Below are 18298 nucleotides of genomic sequence, written 5' to 3'. Positions count from 1 at the left end.
TCAATGTTTTATGCAGAAATCCTCACAATGGTCGCCTGCCTCATCCCGACACTTCCAAATTGCGCAAGAGAAGCAGGAGTACCTGGACTGAGCCGCAGAGCGGCACCGCCCGGGCAGGTACCGACCCCTGGGGCTGTCCTTTAACTGCTGAGTCCACAGGCGAGGGGCAGGGGGCGCAGACCGCCCCACACTGAAGCGCAGGGAGATGCGGTGGCGCGGCTCGCAGAGCCCAGGGTCCCGCGGGCGATCCCCGGGGCGGAGCGGGTCCCCACCATCAGGGCAGGGCCGCGCCCCCAGTGCCCCGCGCCGAGGCGGCGGAACGGCGGGAAGGCGGGAAGGCGGGAAAGGCGTGAGGCCCAGCCGGGAGAGCGGGGCGGGGGAGAGCGGCGGCGGCGAGGGCAGCCCCACGCCGGAGCTCCATTACCTGCCTGTGGCGGCGCGGCCCCGGCCGAGGCTTCCCGGAGCGGCCCGGGGAAGGCGGGCTCTGCCTGGGTCCGCCCCGGGCAGGTGCGCGCCGCCCTCCCGCCCCGAGCCGCGCCGGGACCGGCCCGAGCCCCGGCCGCCACCGGGAGCTGCCCCGGGCTCGGGCTCCGCTGCTCGCCTTCCCCTCAACAGCCCTGCCGGGGAACAACCCCCGCGCTGGTTTTAAGGTGACTGAGGGCGGTGATTTTAAGCACGGTATTCATTTATTAGGGTAAAGGGCTGTGATCAGAGGGGGAAATGAGGCTGCGGCGGCGGCGGCTCCGGGCCGGTAGCGCAGCGCGCCCGCGCGGTGGCACCGCCGCCCCTTCCCCCGATGGCTCCTCCGGGAAAGGGAAGAATCGCCACGTTCGCCCCAAACCCTGTGTTCAACAGCCTGCTCCAATGAGACTCCATAGCGGGCAGCGATCCTTCAGGCGCCTGCTTACCGAAAGGATGCTCTCACTGCATGCAGTCACTGAACGCGACCAAAGACGCGGTCAGCGTTTCTCGGCACTTTCGGATGCACAGTCAGGATACTAAAAGTGATGGTTCCCACAGCAACTATCGCTCATCACTGGTGCACAGAGTATGGTTCCAGGGATCTGAAATGCTGAGCTTTTTTCCCTACATGTGAAGATGAGTCATGCTTCGAAATGGAGCTGTATTCGTATCACTGGAAGGAGCTTAAAGTTCACATGCTTTACAAGTTAAAAATACATTTGTCATTTTACATAACATAATGGCATCTGGAGTTCTAGCAGTTAGGAAAATAATTAAAAGGGCTAATGAGCCCTTTCTCCAAGGAATAAAAAGTAGTTCAACTTAGCAAGATGCAGATCTGCAGTACATCACCATGTGATGTGACGCTACAGCTATTCTGCCTCAGGTTTCCCTTCCAGGCTTTCAGCAGCTCAGCTGCCGGAGGCCCTGGTCTCCTGATTCAGTTCACCTATTCTGGGCTAATCAAATCCCTGAGGAAAACAGCTATTTCCAATCATTTCTGGCTTAGCTGTCAGCCTTCTTAGTCTTTGCATCACCTCCCACTGCGGTAGTCTCAGAGAAGTGTATATGTAACTGTGGGCTCCCAGGTTGCAAACCTTCAATAGCATGGCTCTGCGGTCACCAGCCTGCTCTGATTTTCCTTCCATGGGGTTCTGCCTGTCTTTGCTTTTCTGTTTGTCTTGGATGGTAACTTCCTTCTCTTTGCAACAGGTAACTACTCCTCCTCTTCTCTGCACTCAGTCATGGGGGCCAAACCCTTCAGAAAACTTCTAAATCTCTCCGTTCTCCTCTGCATTTTTTAGTTTAAAGACCACATTTGCTCACACCCATCTGTAGCTCCCATTCCTGGCCCCACTTTGGATCTTTCCGTGCAACTCTCACCCAAAAGCCTATGGCTGCCCAAAGCAGGCAGGAGGTACACTGACTAGCACATTGAAGCTGGTAGAAGGCGATTTATGGCTCTATTCTAGGAAATATTAAATGTTGCAAAAATTCCAAGCAGATGTCTACTTAAGTGTGTGCTATTTTTTATAGCGTGTCAGAAGTAAGGAATTTCATTAAGAAACTATGACTCTTTCTAACTATTACAAGAATGAGTTTCTAAAAAAATAAGCTGTGCATGAAAAGCAAGGAGGAAAGATGAGGGAATGAGACAGGATGTGTGAAATTACTTCGTTCTACATGTCTTAGTTACGAGCCATCTCCTGATGAGGAAACTTAAACTGGGAGGATACAAACTGCATTTTTCAAGTCACGGGGTATCTCACTGGATGAAAAGCTTGTTTAGGTTCACCACCTGATGTTGCCTAGATATGCTCTTGGCAAAGTTCATCATTTTACCAGCAGCCAGTATTAAGTTTAAACAGGGAAAACCACCTTCAAAATGCAGTATGAATAATGGTTAATAAGGCCTCACATCAACCCTCTGCTAATTTCAACCACCATAAACTCCTAAAAAGCCTTTCTAGCATCAGCCCAAGTATCAGACAACTTCACTCTACACAAGGATGACGCCAAAAAAAAAAAAAAAGCAGCTCCTGAAGCCTCTCTTTGTGCTTGTGGCAGGTGGAGCTCCGTTGGCATCCCCTGGAGATGCTGATGGAGAATAGACTGACAGGCCCACTTGCAGTTCCTTGAGCCGGGGGACATTTTTCATTCAAACAGATGTTTTTATTTATTTATTGATGTTTGCTTTTTGAAGTTAAAAAAAAATTAAAAAGCCCCCTAAAACAGTACCATTACAGGAGAAGACCCCACTACAGCAGAAGTTCTTTCATCTTCACAAAAATGCCTAACACTGTAAATTAAACATTAATCCTATTTTTACCAGAAGTCCCCATCAGCAACAACACAAAGCAATTTAAATTTCAAAAGAGAATTTGGTAGCTCAGTTATGCCTGCTTTGTCCCCAGAAAAAAAACCCAAACCAGCTTATAGGAGAAATAAGCAAATATTAAGGCCCTGTTCTATCAAGAAGCTTTGGGGCAGCAGCCCCCTTCCTCTAACCAGTATCTTAACCTGGTGAAGCTTTTTATTTTAGCCAGCACACAGTTTGGATATGTTCTCTGATTTTATTGTGTCTCGGATATCACAGCTATCTGCTTTACAGACAGACAGAGAAGACAAAACCACTTTATAGACAGAACAACTTCTCTTGTTTAAACAGAGAAGGTTAATTCTGGCTATTCTACTGGGTATTTTCACTGCCTCTTTGCCATGCTGTAGCAATTCAATAACCGGGATCAAAGACATTTCAGACTTTCAAATGTCTCATTTCCTAATAAAACCAAAATGAAATAACTGAGTTTGCTGTCATCTGGAGAGCTAGGAAAGCTGATGTCATCAAATGTTCTCTGAAGGATGGCAGATCTTGAGGAGTGATGCCTGAATGGTAAAGGGATCTCAGTTTCTTTATATAGAAAAGTGATTTGCTTGGGGGTCAGCCCTCTGACAGCAGTGTCTCATGGAAATCCCATCAGTTATGATAAAGAAATGATCAGGTGAAAAACAGTGACTTGTTGTTCTGAACCTTTGCTTCCTCTGAGTCACAGCTCTCTATTTTTTTTCAGCTGTTTCAGCATGAGAAATCCATGCTCACAGGATGCATTATATAGATGTGACCAAAGAGAAAAGCCTCTCTACTGTCAGGTTGAAGTAAGGACATGGCTTTGTCTGGTTGGGCGGCTGCAACAACCTTATCGAATCCCCCAGGAAGTTCTTCAGAAACTGCATCTATGGCATTAGAAGAAAGGGCAGCTCTGCATAATAGTATTTTGATACGAAGGAGAACAAGAGCAGCCTCTCGTAGGATCTTTAGTTTAGCCTGTCATGTACACAGTGGTCTGAAACGCAAACTACATGCATGGTTTTTTGCCTGTCTTTTGGCTCTGCTCTGGAGGTGTCTGTCTCAAAAAGGCATGAAAAATACCAAACTCAAAAAGCTCATCAGCAAACAGCTTGGCTCTTTTCTCTCCTGGCTGACACAAACCCAGGTTTACAAAGCTCTTTCATAAGCAATGATATTTACTGATGCTTTGTTGCTAGAACAACTTCTCTTTTATCCTCAACATCCCCTGTCCTTGCGTCTGTGGGATTTTAGCATGGTTTCCAGGAGGAATTAGAACTCTGGCTATGAAGCAGCTTCTAGTTAAGGAAAGGGAAGTCTCAAGAACACCACTCTCACCATCTGAGCAGCCTGCCTTAGTACCTTAGTTTCTCAAGATTAATTCCTCCATCTTAGCACAAAGCAGGTATTTTCCTATAGAAATACAGACAAGGATAGAAAAGCTGCTTTTTTATGCGTAGGCTCAGACACCTTATTACAGGTACCTTGTCTTGGTCATCGAGAAGGTTTTGGGAGACTCCATCCATGCTCCTCCACAGCTTATTGATGGGGAGATACCAGCTGGACATTTCCCTTTCAGCAGACAGGAAAAAAAAGATACATTTTTTTTTTCACAGAAGAATCATAAATCAAAGGCATAAAAAAGCCTTCTAACCTGTCTAGAGGAGATGGTGCTTCATTTTATGCTGCAGTGGAGCAGAAGAAATTAATCTATTTCATTGAAACATCCTGCAACTCATGGGTATGACAGCATTGCTTGGTAGTCCTGTGGTCGCCTTCCAGACACTCAGGAACACAATTTTTGCAGCATTCAAATCAAGCAGCAAAACACCCAACAGATGCCACACTGCCATCACCTTCTAGGTCACCATGTGCCACAAGCCTTGGGACAACAAATGTACTGAGCTCCTTACAATAACCCAGGGTACTTTTTCACAGCTTGAAATGGAACCCATTCCTTTCTGCACATCCTACCTCTCATGGAGCCAGCTCAGAGAGTCCCTACATCCATAGCACAGCTCACCCATACTCCGGAGACTCCTCCACTGTTACTCACAAGGTTAGGCAATCAAAACCACAGCATTAAATGCACCACCTGTTGTTGACTGCAGGAATTGGTGCTCCTCAGATAACGAGCTGGCCCCTCTAAACAAGGAACAGCTGCTCCTTATTGGTAATGTTGGGTCATTCAGTGCGGTTCCTTACGCTACAGCTCAGGCCAAGGGCCAGGCAGTAACCACAGGGTTGACTTTCTTTCAGTCTTTCAGCCTACTGGTGAAGGTAAATTCAGTACCCAGGCACAGAGAACCCTCTCGAGAGTTCCGATTCTGGATGACACTTTTCATTTACACCAACTCTACAAAATCACAGGAATGTCCAAATGCACAGCAGAAGCCGTGTAACACCGGCAGTGGGAAGGGACTCTGGCCGCCGGTTTTCCCAAGCACACATTTAGCAGCAGATGGTGCTGTTGTGTCAGTGAACTTTCCTGAGGGACTAACTACCGCACTATTTCTGGATTTTGTTCCCTGACTTTATTGCGAGCTTAGAACTTTCTTTGATACCTTTCATAACTAAAGCCTAGCACTCAATGATATAACCAGTATTTCTTGCTACTGCTTCTTTAATGTTCTTATTATTCAAGACAGTACTCTGGAAAGCCGTTTATATGATTATAAACTGAGTTTAAACAACTAATTTGTGTGAATAGCAACAATTTGTATTGACTGTGCAGGGCCTGGGACATTGGCATATCGGGCACACTTGGGCTGTTTCCCTCTTGGGGCATTGCCCTGTGCCCGAGGAGTGCCAATGAGCACAACGTCCATGTCGAGTGATGAAGCACTGCTGAGTGCTCCTGATTTCAAACTGATCACTGATTTTTTTTAGGTAAAATAGCCCAGGCACTGGCCCGACCTTTTTTTAAGGTCATCCCCTAGAGAAGCTTCCAATGCAAATGCAAGCTCCTTTCATTGATGCGCACACCCATCAGCTACCTCGAGGCAATGCTCATCTCTCCGGGTCCTGCAGGAGCGGGCAGAGGGGCTCGGCTCCGGTGCCTGCGGCTGGAAAAGCAGGGCGGGAGGGCGAGCTGGGGCCTGGGAGCAGCCGCTGCCCGCACAGCGCAGAGCTGCCAGCGCAGACCCCGCTCCTGCGCGGGGCTTCGCTCTGCACAGTTCTGAGCGTGCCTTCCCTGCGCCGGAGATACGAATGGCTGCTCAGCCCCGAGCACACAACTTGCCCAAAAAGCCTCTTCCAGGCGAGGATCACTACATGAAACCCAACTCCAAGTGGAAAAAAGATGCAGCCAGTTCCTCGCTGCCGGCGCCGGGCTGCAGCGCTCCTGCCGGCACACCCGGCTGGGATCTCAGCGTCCCTCCTGAGGCTGACGACGAATTAAATACCTTCTAAATGTGCAGGTTCACTGTGGTTTGCCGGAGACAAGAGCTGCTTCCACCTCTGTAGCCTAGATCTGTCCAAATCCATCGTGCTGCTGCACCACCTACAGAAGGCTTAAAACAGCCTCGGATTTAGATGTGTGAAGGGGCACAGGCACGCGGGTGTCCTCTGCAGCCCCCAGCCAGGGCTACAAAGGGGCCTCCGAATGATGGTCTGAATGTTGGGCTTGCTGTGCACTGGAAAGGTGAGGATTGAAATTCCTCTGCCAGCCTCTCGCCTCCCCTGTGAATTTACACACATTCAGAGAAATGCGAGCTGAAGTCTGCCAGCCTCAGAAGCAAACTGGTTAAGGAGTGCCTGCAGGCTGACATTTCCACCCCCTTAAGATGGCCCTCAGAGCACTTGGATGGATACTCAGGACACTGAGATGGCCCTCAGCACCTCTCTCTTCGCATAGCTGGGTATTATTAGGAGCACTCATTACTGCACTGCCCCTGATTCAGGACAGAAAACGGATGAAGTGTGCAGGAGGCCGAGCAGATGCCAAATGAAACTGCAGAGACTGAAAGGCTGAGTCAGGAGCTGAATGCAGCCTCTGCTCTCAGGCTCATGTACCTCACCCTTATCAGCATCCTGCCTTCCCCTCTGCTCCCGGCCCCATCCACTTGTTCTGAATGGCACAATGATTACTAATATTTTTAAGTACTCAAGCTACTCCAATGGAGGTGGCAGACAGACCACTCTCATTCTCTTATCTCTAATAAGCAAAGAGGCGGCAACTCGTGTCAGGAAAAGACAAAAGCAACCAGGCTTTTGTTATGAGGCGTTAAATATAAAAGGTTCAATAACCCTAAAGGAAACAGAAATATTTCCTCGTGGGTTGCCAGATTTTAACTCGACAGCGTTCTATAAATGCAGGACAAAACAGTGGTGGCGTAGCCTTTTCCAGGAGACTTTGCTGAGCTGATACCTGATTCACAGGAGACTCCCAGGTGACCAAGACAACCCTCTGAAGAAACCCGTGCAGCGTGACAAGCACACAATCGCTGCCCGGAGCAGCACACCCCGCAGCACAGCCTCGCCCCACTCGGCAGGTTTGACGGGAGATCGGCCCGGCCGCACCGCTGCTCAGGCGCCGCGGAGAGGCGCCGCCAGCTCGGGGAGGGCCCGAACGGCCGGGCACGGGCGGCATCGAATGACACCGCAAAACTACAGATGCTAAAAAACAAACGGAAGCAAAGCGACACACAAGCGCGTGTAGAACCCGGGCGAGCCGAGCACCAGCCCGGGCAGCAGGCGGTGGGCGCTGCCGGCGCCGCCCCGGGCGGGCCCCGCGCATGCGGCGGCGGCGCCCATTGGCAGCGCCCGGTGCGCCGGCCCCACGTTCCTGGAAAGTTCTTGGAAATGGATCAAAGGCGTTTCCACGAACACGCGCGGTGGCGGCCCCGCGCCGCTCCCCTCCCCTGCCCTGCCCGCCCCAAGGGAGGGCTCCGCTCCCCTCCCTCGCCCGGCCATGGCAGCAGGGACGCGGCCGAGCTGGGGACGGCTATTTATACCTTCGCTTTTTTTATTTTTCCTCCTCCCCTCGTGGCTGATATAGGAAGAGTGATGCGAACACAATACGATTCCAGGAATCCCTCACTTCCTGGAACAGATTAAAAGGGACGCACAAAAGATTACTAAGGAGGTTTGCCTTTTTTTTTTTTTTTTTTTTTTCCTTCCACGGAGCTTCATTTCTCCGGAGCCAGCGCTGAGACAGGTCGCTGCTCCCGCGCTTCCCGCAGCACTCGGGGAGATCTTATTTATTGGTACCTATTTATTAATATTTCAGAGTGCTCTGAAGGAAGATCAGTTCCTCTTTAAGTATATGTAATTTCCTTTTTCTCTGTTTTTTGTTTTGTTTTGTTGGTTTTTTTTTGTTTTTTTTTTTTTTTTTTGGTTGGTTGGTTTTTTGGGGTTTTTTTTTCTGCTATTTTCTGGAAAGCAGAACAAGAACACGTTATTTATTCTAAAGCACCGAGAGCGCACGTATTTTCTTGGCCAAAGTTGCTGAAGTCTTTGTCGGACAGCTGGTCTTCTGCTTGGCTTTTCGTGGCTCTGAAACAACCTGCAGAAGGGGTTGGCTGGGACTCGCCACCCTTCTCTCACCGTGAACCCCAGCTAGAGGTTGAACTCGCTGCTTCGGGGAAGAAAAGAAGGAAAGAAGAGGAGAAATCATTTCCCATCTTCCTGAAGACTTAATGCTTTTCCCTTGGTCCGGGAGTGACATGATCCTCTGTGTTCAGGGGTAAGATACTTTTCTGTAAAAAGCTGTGCTTTGATAATTGTAATTAGGAAGGATCTCTGGACAGTTTTTCAGCTCTTGTGTTCTGCCATGTGTGACTGTAATGGAATGGGAATGACTTTGGCCGGCTCAGTTCTGAGTTCTGTGCGTCTGTCCTGTGTGTGTGTGTGTGTGTTTTAGATTCCAAGGCCAAAATCATGGAACCATAAAGAATTCCTGATTTCCCGGCTTTCTACTGCTGAAAAACTACCCGGTATTCAGTCTTTGGAAGAGTAAAAATAACTTGGTGTTGTTGAGTGTGGTGAATGCAGCAGCAGTGCAGACTCCAACCCAACACCATAGGTGCTTTCTAAAGTCCTCTTGGAATCAAACTGCTTACTGGAGTAAAAAAACCCCAACAAACTTCCCTGGAGTTTAAGTGTTTTGGTCTAAGGAGATATTTATGCTAAATTAATGTCAATGTCATGTAAGTTTAAGTGCGTGTACATATAGACGGCTTTCTGTAGAGTGAGAGCCACAGGGGGCACACGGATAGTTCCACATCTCCCTTCAGGAGAACAGGTGACCTCCAAGTGCCTTCTCTGATATCAGCACTGATGTGCTGGCACCTCACTGTCCCTCTCACCAGCTCGGTTCATCAGAGGAGGAAAACCTGGTGTGCAGGAATCCCCTGATATTTTTTACACATGCTGCATACTTGGAACTTGTGAGCATTTGTTTCAGTCTGAGCCATCACGTCAGATTTTCCTAACACTCCAGTGTATGGTGGATTTTCCTCAGAGTAAAATCTTCCTTGTCTGCTTGCAATGACTGAAGCACAGGGATTTTTCTGACATTTCCCCCCCAAAATCTGTTCCACAGACAAGGAGAGCTTGTGCTTACCACTAATTTCCTACTATGCAAGGGGAGTTGTTTAAATTCTTATTTTCAGTCTGCAGCTGCAGTTCCTATAGCCATGGCAGAGTGAATTTAGTTTTCAGCTTGGCCTTTGGGAAATCCTTATATGAAGCTTTTCTCCAGGGTCAATATACCAGAGCTACTGCTTCCCTTACCCACCAAGAACTTACTATGGAGCCAGATGTGTAGATGTTTTTCTTCTAATTTTGAAGACCATTTATTGCTCCATTTTCATTATCCTCTAGGATTTCATATATCCTGGACTCCATATTCAGTCCTATTCATACCAAGCTCCCACTGGGGTGCTGTGATGTGGCCGATGGAAAGGAGAGCAGCTCCACACTTTTTCTTGTAGTGTTTATACTGTGTTATGAAGTTCAGCTTGTCAGCACAGTAACTACAAAGCCAACACTAAATGGGATCAGACATATCTGATTCTTCTGAACTTTCTTGCCGTTCCAAGGCTTTCTGGAAACACTAATTGCCAAAGCAAAGGGAAGTTCATTTGCTGTCTCTCTGTGCACCAGACTCCCAGCTAGACATGCCAGATTTCACATGGTTGTTTGCTTCCTCCTCACAGTTGCTGTATGAACACTTAGCTCTATTCAGTCGTGATTCTCACATCTTCCCTCTACTTTCTCTCTTACAAGCACTATTTGCAAATCTTCTTTGCCCCACCAAAGAGCCGACTTTTTCATGCCAGCAAACCTTTTTCAACCTGTCCTCATCCCAGAAAACTTTTCTTAACCCTCTTGCAAATGTTCTTAATTACTTGCTGATCCCTCTGCCCTCCCATTTCTGTGCTTGGAGCTGCTCTGTTTGCTCCTGGCAGCAGCTCTTCTTTCTTCAGCCTAAATACAGAGTTCTTTAGGACACCAGCACCTCCCAGTCTGTCAAAATTTCTAATCCTTCTCCTCTGTTCCACCATGCTCCTTTGAGCCTACAGCCACACTGGGAGGTTTTGTAGAGGCATAAGGCTGGTGTATAGAAGGCAGATAGGAAATGTGAGAGCCTGGCCCACCTCTGGCTGCAGTGGAAGGATCCCCGCAGTTCCTCACAGCGCCTGGGCTCCTCCAGCCTCACCTGGCACAAAGTGTAAGGCAGCAGAGCACGAGTACAGTGGGAAAACTCATCTCAAGCACATGGGCTCTGTAAAAGAAACCTACTGAAAAATTCACACAGCTGATGTGGCTTTTGGAGGACCAAACTGTGAACTGGTACAGCCCTTGAAAGTAACAACTTTCCTCCCAGTTCATGGCAGACATTTCCCTGTGTAGCTTTGCTATCTCTCCCTTCCTTCACTGCCTCTCAGCCAATTCCTAATTTCCTCTCCAAAGATTGTATATAAAAAGAAAAAAAGTTCCATGCTGTGGAAAGTCTTCTTTATGTTCCAAACCTTTCTGTAAGCGTAGGCCAGAAAAATTGTGGGGGAGAAAATAAGTTCAGAAAGATTTGGCTCTTGGACTTCAGTATTCAAGTTCTGGGGAGTGAATGGTGCAGGACTGATTTTCCTTAGTATCAGTCACAGTCCTTTTCAGCTCAGGGAACAGCTGGTGTGAGAGACACTGCTCTGCCAGCAGGACACCCTCTTTGCACAGCACCAATTGGTAATTAGGTTCAGCACAGACAAGGATCAGAGTCACAGAACATTCTGAGTTGAAAAGGACCCACAAGGATGATTGAGTCTGACTCTGAATGACCTGTATGGGGATCAAATCCATGACCTTGGTGGTATTTGCACCATGCTCCGAGCAGCTGAGCTGGTTTATGGTCCTCCTGTGCAAAAAAGGGGGTAATTGGAGAATTGGGAATCTCCATTCCCCGAGGAGACAGGTAGCTAGGCATTTGTGAAGACCATGACATTAAGAGGGCGACATCCAAATATCTTGAAAAATGAAGCCTCGACACTTAGAAATGTATCTCCAGAAGGATTTAAAAGAGAACTCAGAGCTTTCCCAACAATGATCTCCAGGTATAAAAATATATCCAGATCTACAAAAGCCTCTGAAAACGCAGGTCTTGTGACCAAGGGTGATCAAGGGCCAGCAATCACTTTTATTCAGGCTGACTTCCTACCCTTTAATAGAAATTAAGAAACATGTATTAGATACCATGAAAGCCAGGCAGGTATCCTTCTTCTGAAATGTGATTTGACACCTGGAGAAAGAAAGAATGTTCTTTCCTAAATACTAACAGAATAGCAGGGGGGTTGCTATGTGTTGCAAGGGTAAGAAGTATCTCTCTGTAGATTTAAATTTACTGGTGGTTTTACAAAACCTTACTCCAAACCTCCATGGTTTGTTTAGAAATGCAGAGATGTGGAACTGATCGTGGTTCTCACTTACAAGGTGTGAAGGTGCTTCTAGGTTCTCTCTACTTTCCTCCCACATCTCTTTCTCTTGTTGTCTGTCCCATACTTGAGCCTCTGCAGTTTGATGTGGTGGAGGGCAGCTATGATCAGGTGCAGATCAGTTTACAGCACATTTATTTATGTACCTGAAGTGGCCCTGTTCACACAGAGCACAGGGAAGGAGGAAGATCCAAAGGCAAGCACTTAAGACTTCAGTCTCCTTCTGCTTCTCTTCAGTGATGTGGGGAGGTGGCTGCACCCTGTGCCATCAGCACCAGTGGTGCTGTGGCAGTGTCACACTGAGGACTAAGTGTATTTCTCTCAGCCATCTTTTCTTTAAAATGTCTGAAAAACATCTGAAGTGTGTTGGGACATGCAGCAGGACAGGGGACACAGAGGCACAGAGCTTACACACACTGGGACAGAAACGAATTTTTGCTCAGGGGCTTGCCTGGGAATGAAGACTTTTCTGCCCTCTGACATCCATCCTCCCCCTGGAGCTCTGCTTTCCTTTAGGAATCCCTGTGCTGCTGAGGAGGAGCACCGAGGACCCATGAGAGCTCCAGGCTCTGTGAAAATGCATTTAGATGCTGAATAGCTACACCCCTTTTGGCCACAGGGGAATACATGTTCTAGCCCCCTGGCCATGGCAGAGCCTTCTCCTGCAGTCCTGCAGGGATTTCAGCCGCACTGACTCCTCCACCGAGCTGTGGAGTGGTGGGCTGGGTGTAGTGCACAGGCGTGGCTAAAACAAGAATTCCCATTGTTCTCCTACATGATCAGCTCACTCTGAGTTTTGAGAGATTTCATTTAGGACCAGGTCACCTTTGAGCAGAAAGTGGGTAGGACAAAACCCAAGATATTCCTAATTCTGCTTCTAATTATGTTGCAGTAAATGACAATCCCACTGGCAGAAACAGAAATGCTCCAACATTGTAGTAATGTAAACGAAGCTGTAATGCTGTTATAAATCTTACTGCACCTGAAACTATGTATTAAATGGCAACATCTAAAAATACCAGGTTCAAATAATCTTAAATGGCAAGACTGACTACCTTCTATATAGCCAAAGAGGTAAACTTCGGGCTCATCTTTAGCTGTGTTCCTTCCTCCTCCCTTGTTTCTCTCAGAAACAATGGTGCTGAGGATCTGTTTGAAACATAACACACTGTGGTACAATGTAGCATGCACTGAATAGACCCTGAACCGATCTCAAGGCAAGGAGAAATAGCAGAATGTGGCTTTCATTTCAGACCTCATCCTTTGCTGGCAGAGGAAAAGATCAGGAGACTGTCACTCAAGGGCATTGAGGAATTGTCAGAGCCCATCATGCAGCCTCTCCCAGTTACGGCCTTCCAGGAGGAGTCTGTGCCTGCCCTTGCACCTTCAGTTCCAGAAAACAACCCGCCTCAGACACGGGACCCTGAAGAAGACCTTCTCTGCATTGCCAAAACCTTCTCCTACCTGCGAGAATCTGGTAAGACTCAACTGCAAAGTCACAGGGTCAGAAGGGTGCAGAGACCCAACTGCAGAATGTGAACACCAGGAAGAATCTCCTGATCCCGCTTCAGACCAGGAACCTGGTTCTGTCACAGCCACAGCTGGCTCTTGTGCATACAGCAAGTGTATCTGCAGTATCTACAAACTTATACCGTGAACTAATTTATTGTTTTAGCTTTTGTAATTGAATTGGGAGAAGGAATTGCAAAAAGCAAATTGCTTTTTCTCTGTAAACTGCAGCTGCTGCAGCAGCTGCCAACCTCATCCCAAGCCCCAGCACAGCAATGGCAAGCATAAGCAGGAAATCCTTAGAACTTGAATTCATTAAGGTCTTGCCAGCTCTGGCTCTGGTTGCTTCCCAGGCCCCTGAACATGGTTGTCTTCAAGGCTTCCCTAAATAAACTGCCAGTCCTATAACATGTTCTTTCCCTAACAAATTCTTTGTTGGACTTTTTTCCAGGTTGGTACTGGGGTTCCATCACTGCCAGTGAGGCCAAGCAGCATCTGCAAAAGATGCCCGAGGGCACGTTCCTGGTGCGGGACAGCACCCACCCCAGCTACCTGTTCACACTGTCCGTCAAGACCAACCGAGGGCCCACCAACGTGCGCATCGAGTACACTGACAGCAAGTTCCGCCTGGACTCCAACTACCTGTCCAAACCTCGCATCCTGGCCTTCCCAGACGTGGTCAGCCTCATCCAGCACTATCTCATGTCCTGCACAACGGAAAGCAAGAGCGAGGCTCCGTACCCACCTCCGTCTCCTCTGCCTCCCTTGCAGAAGGAGATGGCAGCAGCGGCAGTCCACCTGAAGCTGATCCGGCCGCTGGGCCGCAAGGACAGCATTCCCAGCCTGCAGCACCTGTGCCGCCTGTGCATCAACAAGTGCACGGCGCACGTGGAGCAGCTGCCGCTCCCCCGGCGGATGGAGGAATACCTGAAGCAGTATCCTTTCCAGCTCTGAGAATGGCCCTTCTCTCTCAGGCACCAACGACAGGGACACAACCACCAGAACTGCGTGTCTCCGTCCCACTAAAGGTGGGCACAGTGAAGACCTGATGATCGGCAGAGACTGCATCCATCTTTCCTCTCCCCTTCTCTTCGAATCCATTCCAGCCCCAGGGAGGAGTGGATTGTTCCAGTGAGCAATGCGGCACCAGCTGAGCTCTGACCCTCAGGCCATGCCGGCAGTGGCCGTGAGAAGGTCTGTGGGCATGGCCGCACTACTTGAATGTCAGAGTTGCTGTGACACCGGACATGTTAACGTTGTTATTTTTGCTATTTATTTCCATGGCAGTTTCTCTCCTCATGGTATTTTTAAAGCACCTTTTACTTTATTGGGTTTTTTGTTTCTTTTGTGGAATTAGAGATAGCATAAAGGCTCCCAGCCACCTGGCAGCCAAAGCTCTGTGGGAATTTGGATTCACCTCCAAACAACTTCTATTTGAGCCTGTCCCTGTGACAGGTTATAGGAGTCCACACACAAGTTCTCCTAGGCTTCTGGGGTACGTGAGACTCAGATGACTGTATCCAGACCCACCTCTACAGAGGTAAAGACTATTTGTTTTTTCTTCCTACAGAGGGTATCACAACCTCAGAGCACAGTGGGAACTCTCAGAGATGTGTGCTGCATCACATGTGGACAGGAGACTTATTTGAGGAAGCTCTTCTTCGAGAGCTCTGAGCAGAGATCTGGATAGTGAGGTTGGGCCAGGGAGCACTCATCCCATTTTTTTCCATCTTCTCCATCTCCAAAGGAAATTTGTGACAAAACATTTCAAAACAAGCAATTAGAAACCAAATTTTCTCCTATGCAGGCAGTAGGATTTCATTTCAGAGCATCCTGTGTTTGGCTTGTGTTTTCAAAGTGCAGTTTCCTGACCTTGCCCTTGCCTGAGACACAGGGCAAGACCAGGGTCTCCTTGAGCAGGGGCTGAGAGAGCTCTGCTGGGCTGCACCAGTGACACATACAGCTTCAGGATCTTTATTTATTTATTTCTGGGGTACCACTGTGAGCCACCTCAGCCCCCAGAGCTGTCCTTGCTCCCTGCTCCCACCATGCCAGGCTGCTGCATGCTCTGCTCCTGCCAGCATTAGTCACCGGCCACACGGCTTCTGCCAGCTCCAGGCTGGAGCACCCACTGCAAACCACAATCCAGCATTTCTGGTTACCAAGGTCCAGACCTCTCCTCTCCCCCAGCTCTGACTTGCATGTTTGTTACCCACAATTAGGCTTTTGGCTCTGGGTTTCATTCTCACACCCCATCCCTTTACCCCCTGCCGATGAGGCACAATGGCTCTTCCCCTGCTCTTTTACACACAGGAGGGACAGACAGCAGATGGGATCTGCCCCAAACTGGCACAAACAAATGCCCCTTCCTGTTCATTTGCTGAATCCCACCATCTTCCCAGCCTTAACATCGATGAGAGTAGAGGAGGGAACAGACAGGTCTACAGAAATTATCATTTGGTTTATTTTGCCCCTAGGACCCCCTGACTTGTTCTAGCATGAACAAACATTAAGGATTCCTTGTTCATCTCTCCCTGGGACTCTGTCTAAGGCTCTGTAAATCAGAATGGACAAACCCCCAGCTATAGCTGAGTGTTGGAAGAGAAGAGGGAAAAAGATGGGATGGTGACCCAGGAGACAAGCTCAAAAAATGGGTGAGATTCTTCCACCCTGTCTTAAAGCTGCCCAAAGGGACAAGATGGCCTGATGTGCTTAGTCAGTGTCCTTTTTTTTTCTCTCTCCACATTTATACAAGTTTGTGCTGTTGCAAGCTATGTTTTTGATACTTTGATGATTGACAGTGTGCATGTGTGATGTCAGGTTTGCTTTTTGGTATGTCCTTCCCCCTTGCCCTCTATGGCAGCAACCATGGGAAGGTACTGAACGAGAATGAAAATGTAGAAGGCAAAAAGGAAAACTTTTTTTTTTAAATAATATAAATGATAAACCACTGAAAAGACTTCCTTTTATCCAAACATCTCTATCTGCCTGAGGACACTGGGAACAAGAAACCACGGCTCTCCAAAGAGCAGCAGTGATATCAGGAAGCCCACACAGCTCAGCCACAGGCCTGGTAACTACATCTTGAGAAAAATCAGTTGGAGAAGTGCACAGCAGGAAAGGGCAGTTTGTTCAGCTCCCTCAGTCTTGCCTCCTGCTTAATCTGTTCTCTGTTGGGGGCAATGGGGAGGTCAAGCTGTGGGTTTGACTCACTGCCCCCTGAGAGCCCAGGACCTCCTGGTTGACTCAAAACTGAAGGCGGTGAGCTCCCATGGGCAGGGACCAGCTCTGTTCTGTGTTTGTTCTGCATTTAGCACAGTAGGGATCTCTAGGTGCTACTGCAATACAACAAATAAACAATACAGTTACTCCAAAAAGTCAGTTTCTTCTATCTTGAGACAGATTGTTAAAAATCATTTGACTCTGGATTTTAAATAAACATTTTAAATATATGTTAAAGCCCCTCAATGTAAAAGTCTTTGGTAAAATCCAAATGGATGAATTAATTTTTTGTTTAGAGAAATCTTCCCCAGGAACACAGGGCAAACTCTTGTCCATTTTTTTTTTCAAACAAGACAAAAAGCTTTTTTACAAAAAACAGGCCCTTCAAATATTGGGAGAATAAACACCAAAATCCTTAGTGTGGGCTTGGTTCCTACTGCATACAGATGAGCTGCAGCAGATCCCAAGTCTCAAGTTAACGAGGATGAAGGAGCATTTTTTAATTATATGGAAGAACACAGGAATGATTCTTTTATTGTTTCTGTGTGCCACAGAAAACCAATACAATGCAGGGGAAAGAAGACAGAACATAAATGGGCATAAATTTGGGTGGGAGATCCAGGGCAGATCCATTTTCCTTTCCTGGGGCCATTGGGCTGCAGTGTCCCTGTACCTGTGGTCTGGCCCTGCAGCCTTTCCCTTCACATCATCTCAGACACCAGACAGCAGCTAGGGAAACCATGGGGACGTGGATCTGCCCTATAATGTCACAGGGACACAGAGGACCCCCCATCTGTCCAGCTTCTGAAACACAGGGAACAAACACACTGAGCCAACAGCACTGCTGGGAGGTGACTCCACTGTGAGCTCTCGGTGCTCCTCTTCCAGGAGAGATGCCCAAGAGAGGAGGCCCTCCATCCTGCCCAGGGCAAGCACAGTGTGCTCCCAACCACGGGAAAATGGAAAACATGCTCAGAAAAAACACCCCAACAAACTGGGCTAGTTCCTCTCCCATCCTTCTTCCTCTATGAATCCACTGTCTTCAAAATACTGCTTTAAAGTATTCTTGAAGCACGAGCTGTGCCTCCTATGCAGCCATGGAGCTGGCATTCCCAGTAAATATTGTTTCCACAATTTCATTAACGTCCCTGGGTAGATTTCCATTGCACACCAAACCAGGAAATGTTGGTAATGCCACAATCTGTTCCAGATCAAGTTGTTAAACAAAAACAATCACATCCCTCTTGGTTTATTGGGAAATATGAGAAGAGAACTGCATAGGATTGAAGCAAAACACAAAATAAATGGAAACACAGAAACAAAAGGAAAAGCTGCATCTATCTTTAAAAAGAAACTTTGCAAAGCCTGGAAAAACCTGGAAAGAAAAATTTCAGATACATTATTGTATGATTTCTTAATTTCTTAGCTGGGCTAAACTCTTCCTCTGAGCACACACAGGAAACCCTGCTGTTTCCCTTTCCACAGGCTGAGGGTGGAGGTGATTGGCATGAGCCAGGCTGGTCCAAAGCTGCAGTCACACACGGTTTTACCTCATGAGCTCTTACCTTAACAACTCCCACTCCTGCACCTTCAGCACATTTCATTAAAGAAAACAGGTCCATATTCTGAAAATTCCTGTGCCAAACCTCTGTGCTGACTGAGCTGATTATTACAGCTGAGTTCCACATCTCTGGAACCAGGAGCATTCATGGCAATGCACACTGGCCTTTATCAGCACTGAAGTACAGCTGCAACTCCTCTCCCTGTATGGTTTGTTGAGCTAATGCACAACAGTTTGGATTCTCTCTTGGTTTACAGTTTCTGTCTA

The 18298-nt window shown here is 48.0% G+C and overlaps 2 protein-coding genes across 13 annotated transcripts in view; one reads left to right on the top strand and one right to left on the bottom strand.

The window, feature by feature from the left end:
- MAPKAPK3 (MAPK activated protein kinase 3) overlaps positions 1 to 7311 on the bottom strand; it is a 59991-nt gene extending 52680 nt beyond the window's left edge. For 2 of the 9 annotated variants that reach the window (XM_066326892.1, XM_066326893.1), the window contains exons 1-3: positions 6214 to 6806; positions 4294 to 4381; positions 909 to 1160 (exon numbers count right to left, since the gene is read on the bottom strand). Coding sequence is in view for 2 of the 9 variants with exons in the window: in XM_066326900.1 (XP_066182997.1) it covers positions 4294 to 4377 (84 nt within the window). In the remaining 7 variants the exon portion in view is untranslated. Of the gene's footprint in view, positions 1 to 908; positions 1161 to 4293; positions 4382 to 6213; positions 6808 to 7178 lie in introns of those variants that run through there. The other 7 variants (XM_066326895.1, XM_066326894.1, XM_066326896.1 and 4 more) reach the window with 7 other exon arrangements.
- A 379-nt stretch (positions 7312 to 7690) lies between these two features.
- Positions 7691 to 16700, top strand: CISH (cytokine inducible SH2 containing protein). 4 transcript variants are annotated; one of them, XM_066326882.1, is made up of 4 exons: positions 7691 to 8495; positions 8673 to 8834; positions 12993 to 13216; positions 13700 to 16700. In XM_066326882.1, exons 3-4 carry the CDS (start codon positions 13069 to 13071, stop codon positions 14200 to 14202), a joined length of 651 nt encoding a protein of 216 aa, XP_066182979.1. In that variant the 5' UTR covers positions 7691 to 8495; positions 8673 to 8834; positions 12993 to 13068; the 3' UTR covers positions 14203 to 16700. The 4 variants fall into 4 exon arrangements, with proteins under 4 accessions (XP_066182979.1, XP_066182978.1, XP_066182977.1 ...); XM_066326881.1 differs by lacking the exon at positions 8673 to 8834 and having other exon boundaries at positions 7692 to 8016; positions 8196 to 8495; XM_066326880.1 differs by lacking the exon at positions 8673 to 8834 and having other exon boundaries at positions 7692 to 8495.
- Positions 16701 to 18298: the final 1598 nt, after the last annotated feature.

The sequence above is a fragment of the Sylvia atricapilla genome, chromosome 11 (assembly GCF_009819655.1).
Source record: "Sylvia atricapilla isolate bSylAtr1 chromosome 11, bSylAtr1.pri, whole genome shotgun sequence".
NCBI classification, from domain to species: Eukaryota; Metazoa; Chordata; class Aves; order Passeriformes; family Sylviidae; genus Sylvia; species Sylvia atricapilla.
This window is presented reverse-complemented; position numbering and strand designations above follow the sequence as displayed.